Source organism: Electrophorus electricus, chromosome 1 (genome assembly GCF_013358815.1).
Source record: "Electrophorus electricus isolate fEleEle1 chromosome 1, fEleEle1.pri, whole genome shotgun sequence".
NCBI lineage: Eukaryota > Metazoa > Chordata > Actinopteri > Gymnotiformes > Gymnotidae > Electrophorus > Electrophorus electricus.
The window spans coordinates 32,115,068-32,135,401 of NC_049535.1; the positions used below are offsets into that span (position 1 = coordinate 32,115,068).

General features: G+C 46.3%; 1 protein-coding gene across 2 annotated transcripts in view; it reads right to left on the reverse strand.

The window, feature by feature from the left end:
* The window catches only part of syt3 (synaptotagmin III), a 41,687-nt gene extending 31,706 nt beyond the window's left edge, over positions 1-9,981 (reverse strand). The window contains exons 1-2 of one of the 2 annotated variants that reach the window (XM_035533548.1): positions 9,864-9,981; positions 2,564-3,451 (exon numbers count right to left, since the gene is read on the reverse strand). In XM_035533548.1, the coding sequence (XP_035389441.1) occupies positions 2,564-2,711 (148 nt within the window). In that variant the 5' untranslated portion in view covers positions 2,712-3,451; positions 9,864-9,981. The remainder of the gene's footprint in view (positions 1-2,563; positions 3,452-9,863) is intronic. The other variant, XM_035533544.1, reaches the window with a different exon arrangement.
* Positions 9,982-20,334: the final 10,353 nt, after the last annotated feature.

The window sequence follows — 20,334 nt, forward strand, 5'->3', positions numbered from 1 at the left end:
GTGTGTATAGAAGTGTTGTGTGTGAAAGGGTTTGTATATAGAAGCATTGTGTGTATTGATGGGTTGTGTATGGGGTAGGGTTGTGTGTGTGGAAGGGTTGTGTGTATAAAATGATTGTGTATAGAAGGGTTGTGTGTGGAAGGGTTGTGTGTGGAAGGGTTGTGTGTATAGAAAGATTGTGTGTATAGAAGGGTTATGTGTGTGTGGAAGGGTTGTGTGTACAGAATAGTTATGTGTATAGAAGGATTGTGTTTGTGGAAGGGTTGTGTGTGAGGATCAGTGTATCTGTCTGATATGCTGCTGTATTATGAGTCAGGCCAGTAGGAACTAGATACAGACTGAGCACGGAGAGGCAGTTAGACAAGCTTTTAAATAGAAACTAAAAATGTTTCGCTCTCGGCTCAGTTTAAACACTGTTCTCTTACATCCTGGAACACTGCACCTGCAACTTTAATCTTCAGCACTACATTCTTAATTCATTCTTCATTTTCATCTTGTCTCAACACTTCATACGTTTGAGTAATTTGACACTTTATAGCCTTTCTAGCTATTTTCACTATATTTCTTGATATTAATTTAGACTCGTTCGATGTGAGTCACCCATGATGATCCCCCTCCAGCCGAGCGCCTCAGTCAGGTGGTAACCGTGTACACGTTTGCTAGTTTACGTTTCACATGCCTGCCTGTTTTGGCTCTGCGTGTTATGATGTTCTTATGCGGTCCCTTTTCTAAGGCATTTGTGTGTGAATGAACGCTACGCTGCTTTCATCTCTCATTAGTGCACTTTTATATTTCACTTTTGTTCACTTTATTATCTCCGTATGGAGACTCATGTTGCCTCCGACTTTTTTTCCTGGACGTTTTTCGCCCGTGACAGAACGAGTGTCTGTCTTCTCCTTTTTGGTTGTGTTGTTCTTTTTTGTGGGTCTGCGTGTTATTTCTTCTTCGGCCCCCATCTTCCTCTCTTTTTTAGCGGTCTCAGCACCCTGGCGTGCCGGTGCAGCGTTCCCCAGAGCGCGTTAGAGGCCCGCTCGGCCCTGGAACTCTCCGCGTGGGTAGGGATGTCCCGGAGTCCCCAGTGCCTGCCTGGGATGTTAACGCCGCCGCCACCGCAGGCCAGGAGACCTGTTCCGCCTCCTCGTCCGAACAGCGAGGAGGCCGAGACCCGAGCACTTCCTGAAGGAGAAGAGTCGCTGCCGAAGCCTTCCTGATCCCGCCCGTGACCCCACTCACAAGAGGGCGCCGGCTCTGTGTTCCGTGGACGAGAGGAGGCCCCATGGATGAAGAAAGTGGCCGCCATGTTCCAGGGATGTGTGTGGTTGCCACGCCCAGGTCTGTGGGTGCCGTGGGGCTCTGGGCTCTCTGTGCCCCGTGCCCGGGTCATGCCATGAGGCGCACGTTTCGGTGACGCGCACCGTGACGACGCCCCCCTCCCCCGCCTACAGCAGCGGTGGCTGCCTGCTGAGACGCACCACCTGTGTGATGTTCTTGTTTTATCCTTTTCTAAGCCGTGTGTGTGCGCGACTGTTTCTCTGTCACTGAATGTTACACTCACTTTCTTTTGTTCTTGTTAGTGCACTTTTATGTTCAGTTTTATTTGTGTTTGTTTCATGAAACTCTTCAGTTGGAGACTCACGTTTGACTCCTCCTTTTTCTCTGCATGCTCTACGCCAGTAACATCATTTTTATGGATTTTTCCTTTTTTTTCTCTTTTACTTCATTTTTAATATTTCATTATTTATTTATTTGTCTATTTGAGTCAACTAAGTCAACTATTTTAATAAACAGTTTAGAGAACTTTTTTACTTGGAAAAGAGGTGATAGATCTCCGGGTGTAATAAGCTTTGTTATTCTTGTATGAGTAAATGACTTTGATTTGCCGCTGTGTGTGAGAAGTGCCGTGCAGAAAAACCTGCCTTGTGGAAGGTTTGTGTGTGGAACTGTTGTTTGTGAAAGGGCTGTGTGTGTGTGTGTGTGTGTGTGTGTGTGTGTGTGTGTGTGTGTGTGTGTGTGTGTGTGTGTGTGGTAGGGTTGTATGTATGGGAGAGTTATGTGTGGTAGGGTTGTGTGAGTGGTAGGGTTGTGTGTGTGGTAGGGTTGTGGTGTGTGTGTGTGGAAGGGTTGTGTGTGTGGTAGGGTTGTGGTGTGTGTGGTAGGGTTGTGTGAGTGGTAGGGTTGTGTGTGTGGTAGGGTTGTGGTGTGTGTGTGTGGAAGGGTTGTGTGTGTGGTAGGGTTGTGTGCGTGGTAAGGTTGTGTGTGTGGTAGGGGTGTGTGTGTGCGTGTGTGGTAGGGTTGTGTGTGAGTGGTAGGGTTGTGGGTGTGGTAGGGTTGTGGTGTGTGTGTGTGGAAGGGTTGTGTGTGTGGTAGGGGTGTTTGTGTGGTAGGGTTGTGTGTGGTAGGGGTGTGTGAGTGGTAGGGTTGTGGTGTGTGTGTGTGGTAGGGTTGTGTGTGTGGTAGTGGTGTGTGTGTGTGGTAGGGGTGTGTGTGTGGTAGGGGTGTGTGAGTGGTAGGGGTGTGTGTGTGTGTGGTAGGGGTGCGCGTGTGTGCGTGTGTGTGTGGTTACCTGTGTCCACCTGGCCGTTGCGTCCCCTCATCATGTAGCTGAACTCCTGGCAGCTGGCACTGTGGCTGTAGCCACCTGAGCGGAAGCAGAGCTCCTCCACCAGTACCAGCGCCTTCTTACACAGGTCTTCTTCCCAGTCCCCCGACATCCTCCAATCCGCATCGCACTCCTGCCCTGGACTCGGCCAATCACGCTGCAGCCCTCACCGTCCACACCGATAGGACGGCACCTGAGTGGAAAGGATGACTCTGGCCACTTTCTTCAAGCCCCCTCAACCTCGCTCAGGTACCCAGCGAGAGACGTTTATGTTTCTAAGGAACTGGGCCAGTAGGAAGTCGCAGCAGTTCGCTTGTGCACCAGTGACTTAATTAAAGTACATAATGGCTTTCACGCTGGTTGGTTTGTGAACCACACCGATCCACCTGTGTAACAGCATGGGCTTGTGGGTAGGGAGGAAACAGAAGCGACGAATCAGAGGAAGAGAAGGACGGGCAGGCTCTCGACAATTATGGCGATCAAATGACAGATTATTGCTCTAGTTGTTCTTTCCTTTTTTTGTTGTCGTTGTTTTAGGAAAAATGTTGTTGAGGCCCAGAGTCCTTGCCATGGTGAGCTAGTCAAATCTAAATCACTTTAGATGCTTGAAATGACCTTACAATTCATATCAGTGGTGCTGTGTTTGAGATGCGTAGAGCAAAAAGTCATGACATGGATATCTCTCCCTGCAACATTTAGACAGCGGGGATTTGGTTCAGGAAGTTGGTCCTTAAATCAGCGTCAGTTTCTGTGGGACACTGTGGAATGTAGAATCTCTCCATTTAACTTCAAGTTGATTGTGATTCACTGTTGGATTTGAGGAATGTTTGATGTTTAACATTGCCTGAGAGACTGAGAGAGAGAGAGAGAGAGAGAGAGAGAGAGAGAGAGAGAGAGAGAGAGAGAGAGAGGTTACAACATAAGGTTATTGTGGCAAAGCAACATAACAAGGCACAGGTATACATGTGTTCAGCGCTGTTCTCTGACCCTTCCTGTCCTATGGTATGCTCAGACAGCAATGAGAAACAGATCTTTAGCTAGCATGGTGGACGCTGAGAGGTGGGGCGTGCCATTGGTTGGGAGGGGCGTATTTCAGTTCTGTGAGGCGGAGTTTAGTGTTGGTATGGGAGGGGCGTATTTCAGTTCTGGGAGGCGGAGTTTAGTGTTGGTATGGGAGGGGAATATTTCACTGTTCTGGGAGGCGGAGTTTAGTGTTGGTATGGGAGGGGAATATTTCACTGTTCTGGGAGGCGGAGTTTAGTGTTGGTATGGGAGGGGAATATTTCACTGTTCTGGGAGGCGGAGTTTAGTGTTGGTATGGGAGGGGCGTATTTCACTGTTCTGGGAGACGGAGTTTAGTGTTGGTATGGGAGGGGAATATTTCACTGTTCTGGGAGGCGGAGTTTAGTGTTGGTATGGGAGGGGAATATTTCACTGTTCTGGGAGGCGGAGTTTAGTGTTGGTATGGGAGGGGCGTATTTCACTGTTCTGGGAGGCGGAGTTTAGTGTTGGTATGGGAGGGGCATATTTCACTGTTCTGGGAGGCGGAGTTTAGTGTTGGTATGGGAGGGGAATATTTCACTGTTCTGGGAGGCGGAGTGTATCATAAGCCTGCGTGTTGGAGCACGACTCTACAGGATCTCTATATCAGTTCCTCTTTGGTCTGAGCTCGTTCTGTCTGCAGAAACCAGGTCAGCACTCCTCCTTCCTCCTCTCTCTCTCGCTCGATCTCTTTCTCTGCACCTCTCCAATCTTTCTCCCATTACTCCCCGTGTCTCCTTTTCCGGCGTGGCTCTTGTGAGATTACAGAGCCGTTAGCCACAGTCTCCCGCGGCCAGTGCAGCTAATCGAGTTCTCGCCTATCTTCTCTGGAGTCTCCAGCCAACATCAGACCATGACGTCTGCCTCTCTGTCTCACATGGCCCCTTCTTTTGGAGCTGTGTGTCCATCTGTCACCCTGACAACACTTCCTCACGTTATCTTGGTCTGTAAGGTGCCATCTGTCATTCATTGGACCATGGGCGGAGTCTCCACAGTGAAGCTCGTTGCTACGTTACCCCAATTTATCAATCAGCCAGTCACAGACTTAAGTTCATTTACAACAAAACTCAGTTCAAGACTTTCACACACACACACACACACACACACACACCAACACAGCACCCCCACAGACACACAGATGCAGTCCGATACTTTTTGTCCGTCGTTATCCATCTCACTCTCTCTCACTCTTCCTTTCGCTCTCCTTTTATCTCTCTCTCTCTCTCTCTCTCTCTCTCTCTCAGGCTGCCATTCTCCAAGCTGCTTTCTCAGCATCTGTGCGCTCTATCGGCCTGAATCCTGACCTGAATCAGGCTCCCTCAGGTAGAGCTCCATTTATCTGTCCATCTCAGATGTTTCAGTCATTAGAAAAATTAGTCTGAGATTTGCAAGGTTTCCAAAGAGTGAATTAAAAAGCCTACCCCAACCCCCTCCCCCCGGTCCATCCCATCCACCAACCATAACCCTCACTGGCATCTCTGCACACCTCTCTGGAACCTTGTGTCGGTATCGGTAAATCTATCCGGGACTGACTTCCAAACGCTGCAGAGTTCAATATGAGAGATGACTGCTTGGCACCAAAGTTGGTTCCTGCTGGCCAGAATTGCCAGAGAAGTACAGTTGACGGGGGGTGAGAGGGAGGAGGAGAAGTGGAGAGATACCAAGAAAAACAGAGATGATCGGGAAAAAAGTGAAGGAGAGACACGACGAGGGAGGGAGAACAGAGAGATCAGTGAGCGGTGGAGAGAGCAGAAAGAGAGAAAAACAGAGAGGGAAGAGAGAGGGAGCGATAGAAAGAGAGAGAGAGAGTGTGTGTGTAGTGGCTCAGTATTGCCATACCTTACCAGGACTCGCGAAACGGAAGTCTTACTGTCTAAGACAAATGACTTTGTTTCAGGCTGCCACAGTAACGTCATTTCTACATATATGTGATGTACGTGTCTGAGACAGCTGTAAAGTGACCCCGTATGAAAACATCGTGTTGCTGAAATCTGCACAAGTGACATTGACGCAAACACTGAGACACGTTGGCACAATGGAACACAAAACCTCTCAGAGACATTCCATTGACTCCTGTCCAGCTCTGGATCGATACGGTCAGGAAAGCAATACGCCATAGCAGAGACCTGGCAACCAGTAAGGTCATTGTCCAATCACATAAGCGACCAGCTGGCCAGAAGTGCCACAGTCCAATCACACTGTAGGGACCACATTGTCTGTAAGGTCAATATCCAATCATACAAATTCAAATCAAACAACTTGATGAGAAACTCTGTATTATAACTAAACAGATACATAAGCCAATGGTACAATGTTTGTTTAATAAGAGTACAGTTAACCTGTAACCTAATGTCTTTTGGAAACCATACCGAAATATAAACCAGCTGTAATAATAATTACCATTAAGGAAAAATAAACATTGTTTCAAAGAGAGAGATTAATTGGTAGACCAGGTCTCATACGGTAAACAACATAATGTCCATAACAACCCGCTGAATCACAAAAGAGACCTAGCCAACCCAAACACCAAACAATCACAGAAAATGACACATTACTGACATACCATGAGTCATTCCGCAACAAACTTAATATCAGCAAATGCAAGATTCTCTGGCCCGCCAGGTCAGGCCTCACCCATTCCATTAGCAGTGGCACAATAACAAAACGGGGAAGGTTATTTGTGTGTTGTGCCCAAGCCCAATTCCTGCACACCGGAGGCAACAGCAATATTCCTTCTAATAATAATCACCATACAAAACATAATTGCATCCTGTCATTGGCTTGACATCTGAAAGCAATAACAGCCTTCAGGAGTTTGACCGCATTGAAGACACATGGCAATCAGAGCCACTGGAATCTGGAGTGGGTTTTCTGGGGAGTTGTCCATTCAGAACCACTGCATACCTGGGCCAGCTGTGTGTGTGTGTGTGTGTGTGTGTGTGTGTGTGTGTCCATTCAGCTCCACCACAGGCTAGCAGCAGCCTTTCAGAAAAGAGGCCCATTCCACAGCTGGACAGGGCCAGGTCTGCAGTCCTGCCCTGGCCCTGGAGATGGACGTGTTTCAGCTGGTGATAAATGGCGTAATTACTAACCCCCCGAGGTGCTGTCTACGGCTCTGTGGCACGTCCACATTGGAGGGGCTGCCACATACACTCACGCCGAAAATAATGGAAACAGAGGACCCACTGTACACACACACACACATCCACGCACACAGAGGCACAAATTTGTATGTGTAATTATGAGTGTTTATTGTGTGCACTCTATGCTCTATGTTTGCTATCTATCTATCTATCTATCTATCTATCTATCTATCTATCTATCTATCTATCTATCTATCTATCTATCTATCTATCTATCTATCTATCTATCTATCTATCTATCTATCTATCTATCTATCTATCTATCTATCTATCTATCTATCTAACACATATGACATGCAAACACACACAGTAATATTAATGTAACCTTTTTTCCAACAGAGTATCTCTCCACGTAGACCAGTTCTGCATTAGCAGCTCAGCGGTAAAAGCTATGACCACGTCCAAAACACTGTCAAAGCCGCCTCTTTTTCAAGCCCTGCTTCCGTGTTGCCCTTTAGCAGCACCATTGTCACGGCGTCTGTGTGTTTTTGTAGATAAATGTGTTTTTTTTCCCTAAATCAGATCAGCTTAGGGAGCGTTCAGCAGCTGGGGAAGCCACGAGACCATGCTGAGGATGCCTCACTGACACTCCTTCAGCCATGGGTGGCCACTTTTAACCAAATACCAATCAATCCTCCCAGCTCTGCATACGCCGGCTATCGCAGGGGTCGTGCGTGGTTCTCCTCAATGTGCCTGTACGAGCCCCTATGAGTACCATGCTTGGGACTTCAGAGGAACCACTGGTCTCTCAGCTCTTCCCTTCTCCCCAAAACATGTGGCTGGCACTGATCGCAAATGAGAAACCCCAGCTAAGCCTTTTCTTCTCTAGTGAGGTTATGGATCTGAAAACCCCCATGGACAAAAGACGGTAGCCCGTTAAGCATATTCTGTACGGATTTTAAAGCAGTTGTGGTCTTTTGGTGCCTCCCCAGGTCCACACTGCACCTTTCTCTCTCTCTCCTCGCAGTTTTATCAACGGTGTCATCACCAATTCGGCCTGGTCTGTTTCGTATGGTGGTGTTTTTTTTTGTTTGTTTGTTTGTTGTTGTTTTTATATGTCTGAGGACTATTCACACACAGTCTCAGTTATGTAATCTCAACGCAGACCTAACACACAAAAATAACCTAAACGAGGGCGTCTTTCCAAGGTTCTTTGGCAGAGCGGGCAGACCTAAAATCCAGCATCCCTGCCCTCTCCACCGGTCTCTGCCCGGCTCCGCCTCCTTTCTGTCTGCCACTGCCCTGCCTGCTGTCTCTGAGTGTGCGCGGATGGCGGGACTCCAGCAGCTCTGCTCGGTGCCCTCCATACAGTTCCGGGTATCTCTGTTCCTAGTGGAGGATGCACTCACCACAAGGCTGTGGGATACACCGGGCTGATGCCACACGCTTGCTGCTGTGACAGTGAATGTGTCGTCAGCGAGCTTGTCGGATCAGATGAAGGTAACACATGAGTGTGTGAAGGTCCCATCTGAAAGCTCCTGGGTCCTGTGCTTCCATCCTCCTCCTGCTTTCTGACACAAATAGCACCTCTATCATCTAGTTCCTCCGGCCCTAAACCGCAGCAGAGTGGAGTCCTGGTCTGGGCTGCAGGCTCATGGCTGAATTTTGGGGTGTGAGGTTTGTGTGTGTTGTGTTTGAGGCTGGGTGCTCCCTGTACATTCACACATGCACGCACATAGCACAGACACAAATACACACACAAATGCATTCAAGCACACACATAAAAACAGCACAAACTTACATACACACAAGCACATGTACATGCATACAAGCAGACACTTTAATCAGCTGCGCAAAGTCAATGCTCACACATAACACTATGTAAAGTGTGCATGGTGCCACATTCTTTCTAATTCCTTCTTTCTTGTTCGTATCCCTTCTCTTTAGTATCTGTCCAACTCTCAGTCTGCCCCCCCCCCCCCCCCCACGACTCCCTCTCTCTTGGGCTGTTTTCTGTGGGACGGTATGGATCATTTAGATAGAGGGCAGGAATAAGGAGAGGGAGAGAGGGAGAGAGGTAGAAGGATAGAGTGAGAGACAGAGAGAAGGTTGTCTGGGTAATGGGTTTTGTTGTGAGGCAGCGTATGGATTTAGCACACACGTATGCACGCGCGTGCGCTCACACACTCAAACACACACGCACGCACACACACACACACACACACACACTCAAACACACACACACACACACTCAAACACACGCACACACACACACTCACACACACACGCACACGCACACACGCACACGCACACACTCACACACACACACGCACACACACTCAGAGCCACGGAAAAGAAGGAGCTCTGCTCAGCAACGTCACAATTAGCCCATGAGCCGAGGGGGAATACGCCGCTTCTCGCTCGCGCGGCCGTCTGCGAATCGGCGAGAAGATCCGCGAGAATTACACGCGTTAACATTTGCATAGACGCGCGCTCCCACAGATGTGCCAGAAGCGGCTGGGCAGAGGGGTGGGGTAGCAGGAGTTAAAGAGAGACTCCTCCTTACGTCTCCCACCGTCACCTCGTCACACGGGCTGGGGCTGTATGATGTCCTGCAGCTTTACAGTCAAATCGGAACGGAAATTTAGAGGCAAATAGCGCAAGGAATACTCCCTTACGCCCCAAACCCCTCACGCAATCCTATTCATGTGTTGCACGAGCAAATGTCACACACGCACGCACGCACACACTGTCTGTACATGTCCGTTAAAGCAATGACATGCTTCTGACTTGTTTAGGCATTAGAAAACAAGGAAGAATTTTGCATCACATACATTCAAAATATTTACGCCACTCACATAGCGAGAAGCTTCATACGATGGTACCGGACAGACAGACGAACCGTAAGGGGACGCACACAATCTCGACTACATTCCACATACGTCCGCACACAATACCCGCTCCAGTGAATTACCGATAACCCGGACGCCAAACGCAATCAGCCACTGGGCTGTTTTGATCTCCAAACGATACAGACCTGTACGACCGCTTCTGTCCCGAGCTGTTTCCCGCTACCCTGTGCTTATTTCGCATGCGACGTGTTATCACGAGGCCCGAACAAAGAAAAGCGCATACTGTACCTGGGACAGAGGATGCCACCGAGTACAGCGCGGAAGAACGAACAGGGACTCTCTCCGCTCACCCTTCTCTTCTGTTTTCCACTGCCTTCACAGCCTGTTTTTTTTTCTCTCGGTCTCACTCTCCCCCCTCCCTCCCTCTCTCTCTCTCTCTCTCTCTCTCTCTCTCTCTCTCTCCTCTCTCTCTCTCTCTCTCTCTCTCTCTCTCTCTCTCTCTCTCCATCGCCCCCCCCCCCACCCCAACCGGCTTGTGCACGGAATACTAAACGCTCGTGGTCACCGTTCACTGGCTGTATCGCGCTCCCGGTGCTAAAGACACAGTGATGTATACAGGAACGGGAGAGGGGAGAGAGCTCGTGACAGGGACGGGGGGCGCAGGAAGGGACGGGGCAAGAAAGGATGGAGCGCGCAGCCAAAGCCGGATGGACCGAAGTGTCCGCCGCGGCACGTCGGGTCGCGCGACGAAACATCGAGCAAACAGCGCAACACCGAAAGAGATGCAATCGCGTGCCACTTCTTAAGCACGACACTCTTATTGCTACGATCAGCGTACGCACAGGAGACCTACAGACGTTTATCTGACGGAGCGAAAGAGCTAAAGACGCGTGATCTGCGCCCGAGCGCGTCGGCCCCTCGGCGCGGGTTCCAGAGATTGGCTTTGGTTCTCACATGGCGACCTGCGGAGGCGCGCCCTGGAGGTTACATAAGCCAAAAAGCCAACTTTCGTTATTACGCAAACTTTAATAAAAACGGCTATCAATATGCTGAAAAAAAAAGCGGCCCTTTGTGTGAACTTGGGCTGTGAATACGACGGAATATGTAAATTATGTAAAAAAAAATCAATAATAAAGTCAACAATAACATTTTTAAATGATGAAGAGTTGTATAGTTTTATCTGGAGGAATACGAGCTACTAACGGCGGCTCGGGTTTAGTCCTGCTTTATAATGCAGGGACTGTAATACGTTTGTGTCGAAGAAGAAACATGGAGCTGCTGTCATGAGGAAACCTCCACACCAGCTCCCAAAGCTGTTGGCTTTCCAAAGCGGTGAGCTAATGACCACAAGCAGATTTAGAGCCGAATACAACGAGTACGGAGGAGAAATAGGTAAACGGACAGAGAGACAAAAATCTTTGTTTACTTTTAATATTTTCTGTGTTTTAGATAAACTGAAGGTAACAAAATAATGAAATAATTAAATGCTGTGTTAGACAAATAACAGGATAAATTAAAAATCTGAATGAAAAGTCTGAAAAGTATTTGCTGAGAGGGCAGCATGTGTATTATATATATATATATATAAATTCTAATGTGTTTATGTATGATATTTGCATGTATATATATATATATACATGCAAATATCATACATAAACACATTAGAATTTGTTTAGAATATTATATAATACTATATAATATAGTCTAACACTTTCAGGCTGATGCAGAGAGCTCATCCCATTTGAAGGATCTTCTATGAATCTCATACAGACGAGACAAAAACATCACAGACATGATTAAGGCCTGCAACCACTCTAGATGTCATACCTGTACATTTATTAACACAGCCACTAAAATAACTGCCACAAAAGGAACAATTGTCAACACCCATACCTCCTCATCCATCACTGCGGGAGTTTGTCTACTGTATTACTGTAAGAGATCTGATAAGCCTTACATTGGAGAAACCAAGAGCAGACTCGCTGACCGGTTTGTTGCACACTTTCAGACCATCAGAATTAGGGATTTGTCCTTTGCAATGACAAGGCATTGTAATACTATTTGCATTGGCAGTTGTTGCTATGTAAGAAATGATATTAGGAAACTCAACAAAAAAGAATTGATCTACACCCTTAGAGTTTTAGAAGTCCATAGTATAAATAAATCAATAAATAAAATATATAAACAAGCAAATTATATATATATATATATATATATATATATATATATATATATATATATATATATATATATATATATATATATATATATATATATATATAAACCATGTATATATATGTAGCTCATATTTAATATTAAGCATTAAGTCCACTTAATATTGTATAGGTCCCCTGCCAAAACAGCACTAATCTGTTGAGGCTGGGACTGCACAAAATTTGTATCTCACCACAAAATATTAACAACAGATCCTTTCTGGAGGTTGTGAGGTAGGGCCAACTGTTTTCCCAGCACATCCCACAGATGCTCCATGGGGTTTAGATCTGGGGGGAAGGACAAGTCGACACCTTCAACGCTTTGTCGTGTTCCTTAAACCATTCCAGAAAGCTATCCTGCTGAAAGAGGCCACTGCCATTAGGGAATACTGTTGCCATGAAAGGGTATACTTGGTCTGCAACAACGTTTAGGTAGGTGGCACATGTTAAAGTAACAAGACCCCAGGTTTCCGAGCAGAACATTGCCTTCTAACCCTAGTGTATCCTGGGACCATCTCTTCCTCAGGCAAGCGATACACCCCAGCCGCATGGTGTAAAAAAAATTGTGATTCATCATGAAGTCTTCTTCCCCTGCTCCATGGTCCAGTTCTGCTGGTCACATGCCCACTGTGAACAGGGATCAGCACAGGCACTCTGATCAGTCTGCAGCTATATAACCCCATACGCTACGCAGCACACTGCAATGCATTGTACGTTATGACACCTCTCTAGCATATCCAACATTAACTGCTTCAGCAGTTTGTGCTACGGTAACTGGGAACAGCCCAGACGGGCTAGCCTAGACCAGTGTCCGACTTCGGAACGCTCTGATTAGTACTAACCACTGCAGTTAGTACCTACTTTGATAAGTATACATCGGTAGGTATCAAGGACTGTGTATCGGGAACACCCCACAAGACCTGCCATGCTGGAGATGCTCTGACCCAGTTGTACTGCCATCACAATTTGGCCCTTGTCAAAGTCACTCAGGTAGTATTGCTTGCATATTTTTACCCGCTTCCATCTAGGTGCTGGTAGAGGAAAGAGTCTTAAGGCATGTCTTTCCTGTCATAAGGTATGGTTGTTCAAGTCGTGTTGCACTAAAGTCAAAGTCTGGATGCATGAAGAATATTAGATGTGGTGCAGGGTGAGACAAGTGCTTCCAGGTAGGAGGGAGTTGGTACATTTCTGGCTATGTAGGCAAGCATCAAGGTTTTAGATCTGATAGCAAGGAAATAAATCAAAGCAAATATTTCCAAGGTGGATTGTATCCCCTTCCCAAAAAAACACTGCAAACTAAGAGCAAACCAGTGGCCCAGATGAAAGGAGTCATTTGATGAAGGAAGGCTCCACCCTGAAGCCAATTATTCTCCCAATTATGTTTGACATTCCTGACACTTTTGGGAGCACAGTGGCTTGATGGTTAGTATGTCAGCCTCTCAGTGCCAGGGTCTTGGGTTCTGTTCCCTGTCTGGGCGCAGTTTCAGTGTTCTGGTTGTGTCAGTTCTCTCCCACAGTTGGAAAACATGAATGTTAGGTAAAAAACGGCAATCCTAAAAATTGCCCTGGGGTGAGTGTCTGTATACCAGGTCATGGACGGTGCTCTGTCATTGGTGTTGGCTTCTCTCTCCCCTTCCTGTGGTTTACAGCTGAGAGTGTGTGCAGTTGTTTCTTGCTTCTCACTTGTGTGATGACTGGATGTAGAAGCTGTGTTGATTATTTTCTGAGAAAGATGAGATATAAGTGTAACTTCATTAATTCTTCCATCACTTCTCTGCAATGAAGGTTTCATATGTTGTCACATCTTTTCCCTGTTCTACCTTGACTTCTGCACAGCCCCTCATCTTCAAACATCTCTCATCATCTTCAAAAATCTCATCTTCAAACATCTCTCATCATCTTCAAACATCTCTCATCTTCTACGCACATCTATCACCTAATTTCTCATCTTCTACACACATCTATCACATAATTTTTCATCTTCTACGTACATCGTTTGACCTCTACACAGATCTGTATCAATTTTTACTCCCATCTTTTAGCATCTACAAAGAGCTCCCACTTTTCAGCTGAGAGCCCAGCAGAAGCCATCCTCCAATTCCCAGAGTTCCCGCCCCTCTAAAGTTCTAAAGTCACTTCTCTAACCATGCCTACATCTGAAGGCTGTTCATAAACGGTGATATATGAAGACGTCGTTTGGGATTAAACCCCACTGCTGTGCTTGCCCATATGTTTATATCCAAAAGTTAACAATTCTGAAAGTTCATTTTCTTAAGTCTTTTCTTCAATTTGCAAGAGTTGGTGCCATATGGGAAAAAAATCAAAGCCACATCAGCTAAACGTCTTATCATTTGCTTTCAGGGAAAATGTCTATGAATCAAGAAATTATTGGCAGCTGGCTGTGAAGAAAAGCATGGTATCTGTTCACACGTTCAAAATTATATTTATAATGTGATTGGTTCCATTCGTTCTATTAATGTGACAGTTTTTCCATAGAGTAGGCTTTGACATCGTGTGCCAGGATATTTTTACCAGTAAAAGCTTTTAGTAGCACTGCTTGTTTCTTCTGTGGAGCTACCAAAGGACGTGGTTTCTTCTGTGGAGCTCATAAAGGACGTGGTTTCCTCTGTGGAGCTCCTAAAGGACGTGGTTTCCTCTGCTGGTATTCTACAGAACTGTTTTCTGCTGAAGGTCTAAAGAACTCAATTTCCCCTGCTTGTGTTCTAATGGATTTGGTTTTCCTTGCTGGCGTTTCCCCCACGTAGACGTACTAAAGCACTGAACAGTGCTCGGAAGGTTTCTGTGCTTGGCTTTATTATTTCCAATAATCATATTATTTTAATAGCAGTCTTAGCGGAACATCTACAAGTGTAGCACCCACGATGCCTCTTCCATTTAACAAACATAATGAACACATCAGTTTTTATGCACCTCACTAACTCCCGTGTCTTAGCACGCGTGTTTATGCATCACAATTTCAAGAGGCTCATCCATTCCTGTCTCCCTGACTGCTCGTCTCCCGTCCCACCTGTCTCACTGCTCACTCCTCTATTCACCCGACAGAGGAGTTGACTCCGCTAGCATGGCGTACACTAGTCTAGTCTATTAGTGGAGGGTTGGAGGGCATTGAGTGCTTGCATGTGGAGGACAGACAGGCGAAGCATAGAAACTAAAGAGAGTCGAAGAGGATAAAGCCATGAGCTACCAGTGATTGACACATAAATGAGCGCAAACAGCTGCCTGTGTGAACTGTCACAGCAGAGTGCTGAGGCGAACAGGAAAGCGAACACGATAGGATGGGGCAGAGAGAGGGAGAGAGGGAGAGAGGGAGAGAGGGGGAGAGGGAACACAGCAGAGGGCAGGGTATAGACAGAGAGAGGGAGAGAGAGAGAGAGAGAGAGAGAGGAAGGGAGAGGCAGAGAGAGGACAGAGTGATTAAGAAGGGCAGAGAGAGAGAGATTAGACAAAAACAGAGCAGTGGCGCCAGGAATGGAGATGACTGACTGCATGGAATAGTCATGCCTAAATGGGAATGGAGATGAGTGAACGGATTGGAAAAGGGAGATGATAAAAAGAAATAGAATTGGAGATGGTTGAATAGAACAAAATAGGTGATGACACAGGAAATGGAATAGGAGATGACTGGTTATAATGGAAAGGAATGGAAATGGAATAACGGATGACTGAATGGTGATGGAAAAGGAGATTACTGGATAGAATGGAAGAGCGTGGCTGGGCAGAATGGAATAGGAGATGGCTGAATGGGATGTAAATGGAGATGACTGAATGGATAGAAGAGGAAATAACTGAATGCAGAGATTATTGGTTAGAATGGAATGGAAGAGATGACTGAATGGAATGATAGAGAAGAGAACTGAATAGAATGGAATGATAGAGAAGAGAACTGAATAGAATGGAATGATAGAGAAGAGAACTGAATAGAATGGAATGATAGAGAAGAGAACTGAATAGAATGGAATGATAGAGAAGAGAACTGAATAGAATAGGAGTTGGATGGACCCGCAGAAGAAATAACTGAATATAATCAGAGATTATTCGTTAGCATGGAAGAGGAGATGACTGGATAGAATGGAGATAATATATAAATATAGAAATACACACACACACACACACACACACACACACACACACACACACACACACACACACACTCACTCACACACACACACACACACACACACACACACACTCACACACACACACACACACACACACACACACACACACACACACACACACACACACACACACACACACACATGGTCACGGAGGTCCTTGCTCTCACCCAAATGCATGCTCGTCTTTTTTCTTTCATTCAGCCTGTTTTTGCCTTTAGGAAGCTGGCAAGAGAGGAAGAGGAGGAGGAAAAGGTAAACTGGGAGAACTGGGACAAGCATCGCCTTGGTGACTGCACTGCGATCCAGGTTAATCAAACTCCTTCGTTTTCAACTAGTTACCATGACGACTGTCACCCATGATCTTTCGCTTTACATTTTTTTGTATGACTCTCCTCTTTTCTCTCTCCTTCCTCTCCTTTACCTCAATCCTTCTCGGCGCCTTACCCCAAATGGCTCTTCCTTTCCTTCTTCTCATTCTTTTATTTAGCACTTCAGCCATTTGGGGTTTCTTTCTCTCGTTGTTCTTCCCTTGTGTTGGTGCACGAGACTCATTCCCTCCCTCATTAGACTCTGATGTAAAATATTTGTGCCAAAGTTCCAGAGTTGAAAACTCCAACCAGACTGGGATTCCCACAGAGAAGGAGAAGGAGTGTGTTTCTGCCTGACTTTGCCTGACTGACTGACACGGACTCAGATTAGCTCAGAGTCAGGTCTTTGAAGTCACCAGGCTCAGGTTGGCTCAGCGCTCAGAGGCTGCCTGACTGGAACTGACTTACACGGAGATCACTCGACCTGTCCGACTGTGCCGGGTTTGGAGAGTCATATTGCTGGGGGGGGGGGGGGGGGGGGGGTGACTCTACTGGGTGTGGAGAGTCAGATCTCTGTGGGGATGACTCTACTGGGTGTGGAGAGTCAGATCTCTGTGGGGATGACTCTACTGGGTGTGGAGAGTCAGATCTCTGTGGGGATGACTCTACTGGGTGTGGAGAGTCAGATCTCTGGGGGGATGACTCTACTGGGTGTGGAGAGTCAGATCTCTGGGGGGATGACTCTACTGGGTTTGGAGAGTCAGATGTCTAGGGGGATGACTCTAATGAGTTTGGAGAGTCAGGTCTCTGGGGAATGACTCTACTGGGTTTGGAGAGTCAGATCTCTGGGGGATGACTCTACTGGATTTGGAGAGTCAGATCTCTGGGGGATGACTCTACTGGGTTTGGAGAATAAGCTCTCTGAGGGAAAGACCAGCCTTTGCCCAGACACACTATTCATATCTGCCTCACACAGTTCATACCAGCCTCCACCCAAACATTGTTCAAACAAGCCCTTTCACATCCACAACCCAACTTGGCCTCCAGTTAAATAAATTCTTAAAATCAGCTTCCACCCACAATATTCAAATGTATCTCCACCCAAACACACTATTCATATGAGCCCCCACCCAAACACTTTCCAAAATAATCCATTTGCAACACATTGTTCAAACACAGTCTAAATCTAACTCCACCCAAACACACAATTCTAATCTACCTCCACCCAAACTGTCCAAGGTTTCCTCAATCCAAACACACTCTATGAAACAGATTCCACCCAAACACTAACCAAACAAGCTCCTTCCCAAAGACAATGTTTAAATAAGCTTCCACCCAAATAAACCGACCAAATCTGTCTCCACCGAAACACTGTTCAAACAAGCTTCCATCCAAATGTTCCTCCAAATTACCTAAATAGGCCTCCACCCAAATATATATAATAAACCAGCTTCCAGCCCAACACATTGTCCAAACAATCCTCCACCCACATAATGTCCAAACAAGCCCCTTCACAGTGTCCAAACAAACCTCAACCCAAACAAGCCCCTTCACAAACAGTGTCCAAACAAATCTCCACCAACATAATGACCAAACAAGCCCCTTCACAAACACACTATCCAAATCTGCCTCAACACCCCAAAAAAACACCTGTCCACATGAGGCTCCACCCAGAAAACCTGTCCAAACAAGCCTCCACCCAAACTCTTTCCAAATAACCTCCACCTAAATACACCATTCAAACCTTCCTCCACTCACACACACCGTCCAAATGAGGCTTCACCCTTACGCTTGTCCTCATGCTGGAGGTGGCGTGAAACACCTCTACACGCGGGAGCAGGGTCTCCTGACTGTTGCTTGACGAGAGAGCGTCACGCACCGCGTCACGCTCCATGTGAGCTGGACCCTTCTCTTCGTGTGCAGCCTGATTTTTTTTTTTTGTGCCCAACAAAACGCTGAAGAAGATTATAATTCCTGAAGAAGATTATAATCTTCGATGCGCGTTAGCACCGGCTCACGTGTGTGTGTGTGTGTGTGTGTGTGTGTGCATTTGCACGTGTATGTCTGTGTGTCTTCATCAGTTATAGCAAAACAGAGTGTCAGATATGAGAAAGTCCACCGCCCTCATGCTGACATCTGTCTTCAGGGTCACCGCAGTTATTCACACATTTGTGACATGCTGGACACATGGGTGGGGGAGGGGGTGGTGTGGAGGGGGTTGCCGTAGGAACCGTTTACTTTGATATAGGCTGCTTTCCCCACTCTTTCTACAGGATACACTGTGCCCCATATATCACAGCCCTGAAGCTAAAGGATTCTGCCATGGGGGGATGTGCGTCTGAAAGGCTGGCAGCCCGGTTGTGTGTGGGTCTGGCAGAGTTGCCCCAAAGCACAGAGAAAACTGACGGGCGGGCAGGCAGACACACCCATATGAGCAACGCAGCACTTCAGATATAAATATGTGCTGTACAACTACTGTGCATATTTCATACTATTAACAAAGTTACAGTAGCTCCTTAACATACATCATCTTCTAATATTAAATATATGGATATAGTCTAGGCTCTGATATGATTTTTACAAACCTGTTGCAGATATAGTGAGAGCTTTTTACAAACAGAAAGTGAAACACACTGTGAAAAACATACTAGATAAAAACAAAAAACTAAGACAAAAGGAACTGTTAGCACAAACAGCTTTTTTCCACCAAATTGTTGAATAACCTCTAGAGGGAGAGATGGAGAGGGAGAAGGAGAGAAGGAGAGAAGGACAGGGTGAGAGAGGGAGAGATGGAGAGGGAGAAGGAGAGAAGGAGAGAAGGACAGGGTGAGAGAGGGAGAGATGGAGAGGGAGAAGGAGAGAAGGAGAGAAGGACAGGGTGAGAGAGGGAGAGATGGAGAGGGAGAAGGAGAGAAGGACAGGGTGAGAGAGGGAGAGATGGAGAGGGAGAAGGAGAGAAGGAGAGAAGGACAGGGTGAGAGAGGGAGAGATGGAGAGGGAGAAGGAGAGAAGGAAAGATGGGGCAGAAAATGAAGAACAGGGAGAGGAATGTTGGCAGGGCTGGGAGAAAGACAGCCAGCAGCTGAAACAGATGACAGAGAGCAGAGGAGAAACGGAGCAGGTGCAGAGGAACCTTCGAGTAGGATGAGGAGGAGGAGGAGAGGAAGGAGAAGCGGAACTTTGGGGAGCCACACGGCGAAAACAGGCCAGGCTGTGTTTATTTGTTGAGTTGGTGGCGTTTAGTTTCTTGAGCTAATAAGAAGCAATTAGACAGCTGCTAATTAAGCATGACCACTGGACTGTGACGGAGATGAGCAGAGGAAAAGACAGAAGCAGACAGAGAGAGAGAGAGAGAGAGAGAGAGAGAGAGAGAGAGAGAGAGAAAATGGAGACAAAATAATTTTTGAGTGGATATTAGGGGATGCGGGTATGATCACAGGATGTCAGAATATGTAACATGGTTATGATTTTATATTAGAGCATGTGGGTATGACCACAGTACATCAGAACATGTAACATGGTTATGATTTTATATTAGAGCATGTGGGTATGACCACAGTACATCAGAGCATGTAACATGGTTATGATTTTATATTAGAGCATGTGGGTATGACCACAGTACATCAGAACATGTAACATGGTTATGATTTTATATTAGAGCATGTGGGTATGACCACAGTACATCAGAACATGTAACATGTTTATGATTTTATATTAGAGCATGTGGGTATGACCACAGTACATCAGAACATGTAACATGGTTATGATTTTATATTAGAGCATGTGGGTATGACCACAGTACATCAGAACATGTAACATGGTTATGATTTTATATTAGAGCATGTGGGTATGACCACAGTACATCAGAACATGTAACATGGTTATGATTTTATATTAGAGCATGTGGGTATGACCACAGTACATCAGAACATGTAACATGGTTATGATTTTATATTAGAGCATGTGGGTATGACCACAGTACATCAGAACATGCAACATGGTTATGATTATATATTAGAGCATGTGGGTATGACCACAGTACATCAGAACATGTAACATGGTTATGATTTTATATTAGAGCATGTGGGTATGACCACAG